The sequence below is a fragment of the Vombatus ursinus genome, unplaced genomic scaffold, assembly GCF_900497805.2.
Source record: "Vombatus ursinus unplaced genomic scaffold, bare-nosed wombat genome assembly UNPS02014798.1, whole genome shotgun sequence".
NCBI lineage: Eukaryota > Metazoa > Chordata > Mammalia > Diprotodontia > Vombatidae > Vombatus > Vombatus ursinus.
This window is the reverse complement of record NW_020954576.1, coordinates 87,266,522-87,279,849: the sequence shown is the minus strand read 5'-3', so window position 1 is coordinate 87,279,849 and position 13,328 is coordinate 87,266,522. Positions and strand designations below refer to the sequence as shown.

Below are 13,328 nucleotides of genomic sequence, written 5' to 3'. Positions count from 1 at the left end.
AGATAGGTTTGAAGAGCAAATGTTTGACTCATAGTGTATCTGAATTTGTATAAAAATGAGCCATTATAACGGGGTTCTATTTTACTGTTCTGTGATGGAGAATAATTCTTCCCAGGTGGACTTAGTGAATGTATTAGCATCTCTTCTTTGTAGAATTTTGTTTTTCTTTCCCAAATGGAAAAGACATTTTCATAGACAAGTTTTTGCTAGTTAACTTGAAAGGAACCAGATACTGGGCCTCACTTGCCATTTGTAGGAAAACAGGTGGAAAGTAAGGTTTGGCCCACTTTAATTTGAGCCTTTCCTACCACTGAGGTATGCATTGAAAACAGAATTAGAACTTTCTTTAAAGTAACAGTATTAAACTGTTTAAACTGTTAAATTAAACTGTTAAATAAACAGTATTATTTCTTTAAAGTAACAGTTAAAGTAACATATATTTAACTTTTCTTAAATGGAAAACATAATACATTTTCACTGAGAATTTTTCTAATTCAATCAGCTGATTTTGGTTTGTTCTTTTACTGATTTTTGTCCTAGCAGGATCTTGGAGCATATGAACCTAGGGAAATTAATGAGGCATGCTATCTTTTGTATCTTTTAAAGTATTAACTTTTTTTAAGGAAATAATTTTGAATAGAAAGAAAAAATTGTAGCTGGAGAGACACTCCACAAATAGTTTAGAATTGTACAGTTTATTATTTTTGTTCATTATATTTGGAGTTCAGCTAAAAGAACAACTCATGAAAAAGCAGATTGTTTTAACTGATATTGTTGCTGCTATTTTATTTTTTCTTACTAGTGTTCTTTACCAGTTAGGTAGTCATTTTATTTAATAATTGATGTCTCTTCTTCCCAGGACTTCCCAGTATGAATCCAATATATCAACAGTAAGAGCCGGGAGAGATCTTAGAGTCTCTGTAGTTCAACTCCATATTAAAGACAGGGAAACTGAGAGATTAAGTGACTTGCTCTTGGTCACAGGAGTAGGTGATAGAGTGAGGACTTAAACCCATATTCTCTGTTTTTAAAGCTAGATGTAAAGTAATTATTATCATTATCATTTGTACCTTTTCCATGGAGTTTAGATAGAAATAGCCCTGGGACAAGTCACTAATCTACTCTCTTCAGACTGGGACAGGTGGGTTATATAAAATAAGAGTTGTCATGTAAATATAACTTTATGACAACTCTAGAAGCAGACAGGGTGAGAAGAAAGATATATACCTCACCCTCTTTCCACATGACCATTATTTTTTCTGCTTGATCTCTATACTTTGAAAGCTTGTATTCCACAGAACTTGGAGATTGAGTGTTTGGCATAATGGCATCTATTAAAGATGTTCTTAAATTTTTATAGATCATTGCTGTGTGTGAGTGATTATTGGCAATAATTCTGTCTCTGATAATGATCCGATTCTAGTACAGGTTATTTGTTGAATTCTCAAGAATATTTTGAGATTTTTATTTTGGAGGTCTGTCATCAGTTAATTTATAAAAGACACTGAGTTTCTGATGTATGATTCTAACCACCAAGTAAGTAGTGCCTTGCTAGGTATTCAGTAGGTGCTAAATTTTTATAGCCTATAGTGATGCTTTACACAGTTTCTGTTTCCTTGTACAGTTCATATTAATCAATAGGTACAGACTCCTTAAGGATAGTCCTTCTTTAATATCTGGTGAGCTGATCCTTAATTACAGTCATAAACCACTCTATTTCTATAAACAAATCTTATATAGAATGATGTAGTAGAGCCACAGAATTCATTAGAATTAATTCAGTAAAGGACAGAAGAAGAGGGGCAGCTAGATGGTGTAGTGGATAGAGCACCAGCCCTGGAGTCAGGAGGACCTAAGTTCAAATCGGGCCTCAGACTCATGATACTCACCAGCTGTGTGACCCTGGGCAAGTCACTTAACAAGTTGCCTGGCCAAAAATAAGTAAATAAAAACAAACAAACAAACAGAAGGACAGAAGAAGAGAATTAGGATTTGGTGATTCTCTGTTCAGGGGTTCTGAGGCAGCTATTTGTTGATCCTATAACAGCAATAGCCAGTCTAGGAAAAGGAATGAGCATTTGTATATGTTCTTGGCACTGTGCTAGACACTTTACAGATACAGTCTAATTTAATTAAGCCCTGTTGTCTTCCAAGGGCGTAAGATATAACAAGGAACCTCTCAAGATTTATCAGACTGGATGACCACACATTTCTGGTGCTTCACATGGACACAAATGACATTGCCATAAATAATTTTAAAAGTATTGAAAAGCAAGTTTTAGAGAATAAACTGAAAACCAAAGTAGCAAAAGTTGACAAGTTGTATTTTCCTCTTAATTGCCTTTTGAATACAACAGATGCAAAAAAAAAAACCAAACAAACAAAAACAAAGGAGTGAACAGCAGCTGGCTAAAAATGCTTTTTAAAAATAAGATTTAGATTTCTAGAGCAATGCTTAAAATATAGAGATGATAGCTTACTAGCGAGAGAGGGATTACACTTACTGAATTTAGTTAGGATACATTGCAAATATTATCACAAAGGAGGAGGAAGACTATCTATGGATAACCTCCAAATTATGTGCCATTGAGAGTAGCTATGAAGAAGAAATACGAATTAGCAGCTAAAAAACTCACAGGTCCTTATCTTGGAAAAATGCAAGAAGACTAGTAAAAATCATGACCTCAATTATCAATACACAAATGCCTGAAGTGGCAGCAACAAATGAGGAACCAAAGAGGTGAATGCAAGGAGACAAATTTATCCTCTTTGGTATCACTGAAAGTTGGTAGGATGAAACCTGTGATTGAATCATGGCTCTGGATAAATATTTTTCATTCAAAAGAAAACAAGATAGGTAAAAGAGGCAGGTATGGGGCAGGATTGTACTTAAGAAGATATGCTCATGAGAAAATCCAGGAACCAGAGATGGTAATCATGACAGAGAATATTTAGGTGAAGGTCAGTGATAGGAGAGACAATAGTTTTTGTCATTGTAGTATACAAAAGAACATCAGGATAGAAAGAGAAACTAGATGAGGAGTTTAGGAAACAAACCACAGGCCTGCTACAGAGGCATGATAAAGTAGTAATGGGAGATTTCAATTATTCAGGCATCTGATCAAGTCCTCTTTTTGCCAATAGCAAGGCAGCTAATAAGTTATTGACATGCTTTAATTATAATTTCATCTTTCAAGTAGTGGAAGATTCAACAAAGGGAAATTATGTTTTGGACCTTTATTTTCATTAATTGTGAGGAACTAGTTGGTGGAATAGAAATGATGAGATTCTTGGGGTGAGATGGGGGGGTGGGAGAGAGTAATCGTTGTCTCCTAGAGTTTTGGAATTTGACTTCTATTCTTGGGGAAATTTGTGAGTAGATAATTAAAAAGATGGTTAGTAAATATCTAGAAACCAATGCAGTGATTACAAAGAACTAGTGGTTCTATCCAGATTAGGTCATGCCTTCTTCCTTCCTTCCTTCCTTCCTTCCTTCCTTCCTTCCTTCCTTTCTTCCTTCCTTCCTGATAAAGGGAATGCTGTGGGTATAGTTTACGTATTTGGCAGCTAGATGACACAATAGATAGAGTACTGGGCTTAGATTAAGGAAAACCTGAATTTAAATCTGGCCATAGACACCTAGTAGCTGTGTGATTCTGGCCAAGTCACATAATCTCTGTCTACCTCAGTTTCCTCAACTCAAAAATAAGAGTAATGATAGCCCCTATCTTACAGGGTTGTTGTGAGGATCAGATGGTGTAATATTTGTAAAGTGCTTAGTACAGTGCCCAGCACATAATATTTGCTTAATAAAAGCTTATACCCTTCCCTTCTCCCTTCCTAGATTTTGCCAAAGTTTCTGATACATATCTCCTACTATTCTTGGGAAGAAGATGGAGATATGTGGATTAAATTATAATACAATTAGATGGATTCACAGTAGTTGTGTGGCTAGACTGCGTGATTAGTAATTAGCATTTTATTGGCACCATGGGAGGATGTCTTTAGTGGAGTGCCCTGTCCCCCCAAAAAAATCTGTGCTTGATCCGTTACTGTTCAACACTTTATCAGTAATTGGATAAAGGCATAGATGCTCATTAAATTTTGATATGACATTAAGTTAAGAGGCATTGTTAGCACATTGTATGACAGAATTGGAATTCAAAAATGTCTTAACAGACTAGAGCATTAGGATGAATCCAATAATTTAAAATTCAGTGGGCATAAATATAAAGACCTTGATAGGAGATTCAAACAACTTCACAAATACAGGATGGAGGAAGCATGGCTATATAGCAGTTCTGAAATAGACCTTAGGGGTTTAGTGGACTGTAAGTACCTGAGTCAACAACGTGATGAGTTAACTGAAAAATGTTAATGTAGTCTTGGGCTGCATTAAGAGAGTCATAGCTTCCAGAGATAAGGATGAAATAAGCTTACTGTAGTATTCTCTTATAAGATCTCTTCTGGAGTATTAGGTTCAGTTCTGGGTTCCGTAGTTTAAAAACATTGATAAATGGGAGAGCGTCCACAGGAAGAAATCCAGGATGGTGAAAGGCCTTGAGTCCATGTCATATAAAGATTGGTTGAAGAAACTGAGCATGTTTAACCTAGAGAAGAGAAGATCTAAAGGGCTGTGCTGAGTCAGCATGTTGTAGTGGACAGAGCTCCGGAGCAGGGAAGCTGGAGTTAGAAGATTTAGGAAATGAGAGCACAGGTCATCTGGAGCCAGATATTATGGAGATGGGGCCACATTTCCCCTCCCCCCTACCCGGTTCTTCCGCTTTCTACCTGTGTGACCTTGGGCAAATCATTTTCACTGTGGCTCTGGGCTTCATTTTCCTTATCTATAAAATGATAGGTTATACTAAATGATCTAACATCCCTTCTGGCTCTAAATCTGTGATGGTGATTTTATTATAACTGTCTTCAAGTATTTGGAGGTCTGTCAGGCGGAAAAGGGATTGAATTTGTTCTATTTAATCCCAAAGGAAAGAACCAGGAGAAATAGATTCAAAAACCACAAACTTTCTCACAGAGCTATCTAGAAGTGAAATAGGCCCTGCCTTAGAGGAGGTCTTCAAGCAGAGTTAAAATGATCATTTGTCACATATGTTGTAGTGAGTATTCCTTTCATACATGGATTGGAATAGATTGCTTTTGAGGTCAGTCAGTCAATAAGCATTTATCAAGCAGCTACTACGTGCCTTGTACTGTATTTCTAACTCCCACATTCTTTCATTCTGTGAAATTTGCATAAATTAGCCATTTGCTTGATAACTCTTTATTTGTGTATTGTTGGTTGAGTTCATGGTTAAGTTCAGCTGCCCATGGAGAATTTTTTGAGATGATGATGATAGTAGTGTTTTTTGAAAATAGAACTTTTTTTTTTTGACTAGGCAATGGGGTTAAGTGACTTGCCCACGGTCACACAGCTAGTAAGTGTTATGTGTCTGAGGCCGGATTTGAACTCAGGTCCTTCTGACCCCAGGGCCGGCGCTCTGTCCATTGCGCCACCTCACTGCCCCTGAAAATAGAACTTTTAATCATGGCTATAATTGGATATTCTAGTACAGCTAATGTTTTTGTGTTGCACTGAATTATTATACTTGTGTTCCTTAACTTTTGTAGTATAGGAAACATGACTAATTAAAATGAGAATTTAACTGAAGTATACAGTATAAGTGAATAACCTTCTGCAAAATATAATTTGACTTTTAAAGAAATAGTTGGACATGAACTTAATGAAGTAATAGTGATCATGTATGATTCATGGACTTAATTGTAATGCTATTTTGTCTTCATTGGGTTATGGTTCATATATATCACTATGCCAACTATTGAGGAGTTTTTTTTTTAATTCTCACTGACTTCTACAAAGCTACTACCCAAATATTGTGCAGTATTGAAAAAATGATCCTTTATTTTTTATTTCATTTGAAATATTTGTAAAGAACTGTTTAACTTACTGGTTTGGGAAGTTTACTATGAGGTATATTTGAACTTTGGTAGACATCTGTGTTTATAAAGAAATTTCAGTAGTTGTCTTTGAACTTCATTTGAGGGGATGCTAGTTTTTAGCTGCCTATGTAATACTAATATGGTATGACATTGTTGTGAATCATAGATGCTAAAACTTCAGTTTTACGTCTTTGATTTAATAAAAACACCCCTAGTCCTTAAATTGTTGAGTTGGTGTTAGTATTATTCCAATAATACAGATGAAAATTGGTAATCTGGCATTTATTTTAAATGGGCATATGCATAGAGGATGATTTATCAATTAAATTTAATACACTTAAAATCCTGTCTTTAGGTAAGAATAATAGACATAAAGCTGGAAGGGACCTTAGAGGTGACCTAGTTCAGTTCTTCCTCACCTACTTCCAATCCTCCTTCCTGAATTGTACCAACAGGAAATTAAGGTCTAGATTCAGACCCTGATTGCAAATATCTATTGACTCTCAGAAGGATTAATTCTTAACTCTGATTGTTTTTTATACACCAGGGTATATACTAATTGTTTTATAGTATATAAAAATTTATTAAAACAAAACTTAAGTTTCTGTAAGTGAATAAATCAAAATATACCATAGAATCATTTTGAACAAGTGGTAAGATAATGAAACCTAGCAATGACAGGTTTTCACAAACTTTAGTTACTCTTAGGAATTTATTTGCGGGCCTGAGGAATGAATTTTTTTAAAAAAAGTTACATTAAGCAAATGGGAAATAGAATTTTTTTTAGTTTGTATTTTTGGAGAAATTTCCTTTTAATGTATTTGCTAAGATAAATTTAACAAGTGAGAAAATGCAAAATTTCATAATCAATCCACTCCCCCAGAAAGTAGTGGTGAAACCATGAATAAAAGTCATAATATTTTCTAGTCATAAGACTAGCAGTTTTGTTTCTTTTTATTATTTAGCTTCCAGGATTATAAGCATGAAAATCTTGAAAATGTTTGAGTGATATAAATCTACTTTATTTTCATATATTTTCTTATTGAAAAATGTATGTTATGTATCATAATGTGAATATCATCTTGTAAGAATTACTCTGATAATAATTGATTTTACAAAGTATGTCACAAATTAGTAGTTAAATTTATTCTAACAAATATTACCAATTTCAGTGGAATAATTTTGGTTTCTAGCTCGTATAATTAAAATCTTTGCTTTCATGTATTCTCAGGTGATTCTGGCCAAAGATTCAGAGAATGGATCAACCAAGTTTTAAATCACGACTTAGTTTTTCAGCACATAAAAATTATTTATCCAACTGCTCCTTCGAGGTATGTAGTGACTGGACTTATTGACCAATATAACTTTTTTTTTTAACATAAAATGCAAATAGTAATGGTGTTGGAAATATGTTAAAGTTAATTCCTTGTGCTTTAACTTTGTGATAAATGCACCATTATTTTAAATTAAATTTTCGTTGCTTAAATTTGACCCCAAAGTTAGGGAGGACATCTAAAATTCTTTAAACTTGTAACATTATGTTAAATCATTTAAGGTTAGTAATTTTCTCCTCTAAAGAAATTTTTACTTGAAATACCACTTCTATACCATTTTTTACCATGTGAATAAATTAGAGCTTCTGTATCAAGGAGAAACAGAAGCAAAATCCTAATGTAAGTCAATCACAGGTAAGAAAGTAGTAGGCTTTTCTTTTCATTCATAAGTAATACCCAGTGGGTAGGAGTGGACAAGCTTTAAGAGGTTTTTCAAGTACGGGCTAAGATATCAGAGTAATTTTTTTTTAAAAATTATATTTAAAGAGTCCTTTCATGCAATCCCAGAGTTGGAAGAGTCCATCTTCTTAAATCCCTGACTGAACAAGAATCCTCTCTACAACATCCTGGATAAGTTCATTCAATTTTTGCTTGAAGACTTCCAGTGAGGGGGAATATACACTGAGAAGGAACAGTCAGACACATAGGAAAAGATCTCGAAAAGATCAGTTAAGTGGTCAGTCATATCACAAGGCACAGAGCAGTCAATAGCATAAGAACTGAGAAAAAACATATTTAGCAGTTGAAGACATTGGTAAACTGGGAGGACGCTGTTTTGGTTGAGTAGTGGGGTTGGAGACTATATTTCAAGGGGCATATTAAAAGCCATCTTTCAGAATGACATCCTGAAGATACCAAAACAAATTCCAAGAAGGAAGAAAATGGACAATATTCTGAAGAAACTAATGTGTTTTCACAGAGAACTTACCAACAAAGTGTTAGAGAAAACCTAAGTACCCCTTGATGAGTACTTGTCACCTAGAATAGACCAACTAAAAAATGTAATTACTGAGCTACCATCAGCAATATTTGAAAAATTCTGGAAAAGGGCAAAGTCCCAGTTTTCCAAAAGGGAAGAGTAGAATTTGTCAACTATGGGCCAGTAACCTTGACTTCAGTTCCTTAGAAAGCTGTAGAAAAGAGGTGTCAGATATGTGACCCACAGACCATAGTGCAGGCCACAACACTCTGACTTGGGTCAGAACGAGATTAAAATGTAATTAACAAATTTTTAACAAAATAAATAAAAAAATAGAAGCTAGATAATATTAATATGTGGTTTTCTAAGTCAATATGCACCCTACAGGGATCCCTATTATATATGGTTTAGAGGCCCCTGTTTCTTTTTGAATTGGACACCACCATTCTAGAACATATTCTTAAAGAGATGATTAGTGAAAACCTAGAAAAGCATCAATGACTAATAGTCAACATGGCTCTATTAAGAACAGGTTATGACAGTCTAAACTTACTTACTTTTTTGATGGGATTATTATACTGGTAGCTGGAGAATATCTAAAGATAGTACCATGTTTTTCTTGCAGAAAAGTTGATATGGGCTAAATGATAGTATAATTAAGTAGATGCGGAGATGGTTGATTGGCCAGACTCAAAAAATAGTAAGTGACTGAAGGATTTGTACTTGCCCATGTGCTATTAATCTTTTTGCTGATGAATTCAGTAAAGACATAGATGACATGCTTATCAGATTTGCAAATGACACAAAACTGGAAGAAATGGCTAACACTCTTAATGATAGAGTCAGGATCCAAAAAAATCTTGATAGGTTATCATGGTTGAGGAACTTGTGGCCTCAAGGCCACATGTGGCCCTCTAGGTCTTCAAGTGTGACCCTTTGACCAAATCCAAACTTCACAGAACAGATCCCCTTAGTAAAAGGATTTGTTCTGTAAAACTTGGACTCAGTCAAAAGGCTGCACTCAAGAACCTAAAAGGCCACATGTGGCCTCAAGGCCACAGGTTCCCCTCTCCTGGGTTAGATAGAACATTAAGATGAATCTAATAAAATGAAACTTAATAGAGATAAAGATAAAAACCTTACTTACATCTAAAAATTCAATTTCATAAATATAAGATGGATCATTAATGGTTAGTCAACAGTTTGTCTGAAAATCTGGGCAATTTGAGAGAGGGCAGCCAGAAAAGATTAACAGGACCTTGGACTTCATTAAAAGAAGAACAACTTCCAGAAAAAAAGAAGGTGATAGTCCTTCTGTACTCTGCCCTGGTTAGACCATATATGTAGTATTATGTTCAGATCTGCCTGCCACTTTTTATGAAGGATGACACTGATAAGGTAGAGAGTGTCCAGAGGATGGCAAATGGCTTGATGCAATTACTATCATACCAATAGTTCACGTTTCTATAATGATTCAAGGTTTGCAAAACAATTTATGTATGTGTGTGTATATATATATATATATATACACACACATACATATATATATACACATATATATGTGTGTGTGTGTGTGTGTGTGTATAATTTCATTTAATGTCATCTAAAGATTGATTGAAGGGACTGAGGTTAATAGCCTAGAGTGTAGAAGGGTAAGTGGGAACATGATAACCTTCATCAAGTATTTGAAATGCAGTCAAATGCACAGGGAATAGACTTGTTCTTTTTGGTCCCAGAGGGCAGAACAATGTAATGGATGAAAGTTTTAAGGAAGGGAATTTAAACTTGATGTAAGTAAAAACTTGCTGATAGTTAGTAGGATGGGTTGCCTTGTGTGGTAAAGGATTCTTACTCATTGCAGGTCTTCGAGTGAAGGCTGGATGAACTCCTGTTTGTCATACTGTTTCTCTAGACAAGATTCTTTTTTCTGCTATTGATTGGACTAGATCATAGTTTGTTCTTTGTGTGTGTGTGTGTGTGTGTGTGTGTGTGTGTGTGTGTGTTGAACCCTTTTGGTAGTTTGGTGAAAACCTCAGTATAAAATTGTTAAATGTACAAAAAAAGCCACAGAGGATTACAAAGGAAACAAAAAGTTAATAAAGATAAAGATGTGTTTTGTTTTGTTTTTTTCCATCTATGTTCGTGGACTCACTGAAACCTGTTTACAGACTGTAGGTTAAATTCTTGGATTCTTTATTGGTAAGTTGAGGAGATGGGGTAGTCAAATGAAAACTTTTAAGCACAGAGGAAACATGGGCGTGTTTGCAGGTATTGAGGGAGGAAGCCATTGAATAAGAAATATCATATAAAAGTGAAGTAATGATCAAAGGGGCAGAATAGGTGATAGGACAAAGAGTATAGACTTCTGGCCAAGGTACCTAATCGAACAAGGCCACCTAGCTCAGCTCCTGAATAGCTACTCAAGTAAAACCCTGAAAATCACACCAGATTTAATAATGATCAATAAATCCAATGAGTAACTAAAATAAGTGATTTGTTTCATCACCAAACACAAAAAGTTAGCCAGAAGCTCATGCGAAATAGGAGAATAGACTGTCAGCACATGCAAACAAGCTCAGCCTCTCAACAAGACCAAGGACAATAGCCTGGAAAGAGTGAAAAGCATAGGACTCCCATGAGAAACCCCAGGAAGAGTGAGAAATCAACAGTGAGGTACTTGGAAGTCACTGAGAGCAGCAGTGACCAGTGAAGGTGTGGCTTTTCTTAGACAGGAACAACCCAGGTTTTTGGGGTCCCCGGCTCTCTGCCTTGAAACGTCACAGAGGGTCTTAAAGATCCATTACTCTGAACATCAAAGACCTAGAAAGAGCTCAACCCCAGGAGGAGGATGTCAGCACTGGACCCTGGGTTACCAGGTGATATTCCTTAGCTTTCTGTGCTGGTCTCAGAAAGCAGGGTTGAACACCCCACTCAAAATCACAGGAGAAGGTAGAGTCTGGCCCTAGTGCCAAGTTCCAGTTTAGGAACTAAGACTTGGTAGATGAGTAAAACGAAGAAGACTCCAACTTCAGTAAAGAATAATTGTAGATCCAGAGATGCCTAAAAATCCAGCCTAAAAAGAGAAAGTAACTCCCTTAACAACTGCAAGTGGAGACTCAAGGGAAAGATCAGTAGATTTTTGCAAGGTCTGTGTGAATACTTAAATGAAGCAAGGAATTATAAAAAAACAAAATGTTCTTGAACAAAGGGTCAAAAGGAGAATAAATTGATTAAGGAGGGGAAGAGGGAAGGAAATTTATGTGCCAGATATTATACTAAGCATTTTTATAAATATTATTTTTTGATCTCAGAAGAGAAAATGGTAAACTTTACCCATATAATGTACTGTCTGCCAGCTAGAGTAGACTAAAATGAATTCAGTGACTCCATGAAACAACACGAAGTATTAGAACAAAATCAAAAGATTGAAAGAAAAAAAATAGATGAAAATTCAAACTGTCTGATAATAAAAGCAACTGACTTGGAAAACAGGTCAAGGGGAGATAATATAAGAATCAGTGGACTCCCTGAAAGCTATGATTAAAAAAAAGGCCTAGATACTTATATTTCAAGAAATCATAAATGATGACTCAGAACTATGAGAATTATAGGGCAGAATGAAGTTGGAAAGACTCCATCATTCACCTGTGGAAAGAAATCTCCAAAGGAAAATTCTCTGTTACATCATAGCCAAAATCAGAGCTTCCATGTCAAAGAAAAAAAATACTGCAAGAATCTGAAAGGAGTTATAGTACCAGGTAGCCACATCTTCCCTATATTCTTCTCATCAGAATTTTTTTTTGTACGTACATCTTCAGAATTTTATTCTTGAGAGCTTCCCAGGGCTCCTTGACTGAGTTCTCTTTCAGAATTAGTCCATGAGATGTTTCCTTTTGTTTCTCTAAACTTTGAAATCTGCTCTCGCAAAATCTAGAGTGAATTTGAGATGATGTCTCAATTTCCTCACATCTATCACAGATTCTGAGATCATAATATAAATTTAGGACTGCAAGGAACCTTGAAATCATCTCATCAGATCCATGTAGGTTAAAAGTGAGGACGCTAAGGCCCAGGGAGATTACACGACTGCCCCACAGTCACAGGTACAGCAGTACCCAGCAGAGGCAGTTTCAAACCCTAGTCCCCTGACTCCAAATCCAGTTCTCTTTCTACTACACCATTCTTCAGTAATTATTTTTCTCTGTGGTTCCCATCACTTCCATATCAGCAATCACTTCTTTATGGGTGAAAATTAAAATAAAAGTAGAAAATCTCCTTGGTTCCTCCACCCTCTGAAAAATGAAATTGTCATTAAGGTAAGCAAAAAAAGTTATTTTTTGCCCAGCTTTTGCAGAGTGTGAACTTCAACAGAGGTTTTAAATCATTGAAGTTCTTCATTATTGTCTCCACACCAGGCTCATGATCTGCTTCCCTGAACCCATCTCTTTGTTATTTTTGTAGTTTGATACACCCTTAACAATATCTTTTATGTTTCTACTTCTATTTATCTTTACCTCAAAAATGTCCACTAGGCTTTCCCTATCCTTCGTTCCTAGATTTTCTGACATGAATATATTCTTTATGTTCAGAAAGTCTCATCATCCAAGATTCATTGCAATCTATCAGGCCAAATTTGCCTCCTTAAATTAGGGAAAGATCTTTATTTTATTCTGCATATTTCTCATATTTTTTGCACTTGTATATTGACAATTGAGTCCATTTCTTCCCTTCCTCATCCTCTAAATTAAAGCCCTTTTTTATTAGATTTGCTAGACTCTAAGCAAGTATATTCTAAGTGAAATTCATCCTTGACCAGGAGTCTTTCATTCCATTATTTAAAAACATGGTCCAGAAATCATTATCTCATTCTAAGACATCAAATTTATTATCAGCTGCTCACTTCCCAGATCTGCCTCTCTGTTTGAGGCAGATCTGGGAAATGAAAAGCTAATAATTGCTTGATCATCAACAGTGATGAAATTACCACCTTTGCTTCAGTTTTCTTCCTTTTTTCCTCCCAAGTCTTCATAATCTTTAGCAATATCCTCTAGAGTTCTTTCTTGGGCCCTAGTAAATTACTAAAAGCAGTGATGACTTAAAATCATCCATCTAGT

The 13,328-nt window shown here is 35.4% G+C and overlaps 1 protein-coding gene across 1 annotated transcript in view; it reads left to right on the top strand.

Moving 5' to 3' along the window:
* Nucleotides 1-13,328, top strand: part of LOC114049943 (lysophospholipase-like protein 1) — a 34,765-nt gene that overhangs the window by 3,128 nt on the left and 18,309 nt on the right. The window contains exon 2 of the mRNA XM_027871425.1: nt 7,193-7,292. Within this exon, the coding sequence (XP_027727226.1) occupies nt 7,193-7,292 (100 nt within the window). The remainder of the gene's footprint in view (nt 1-7,192; nt 7,293-13,328) is intronic.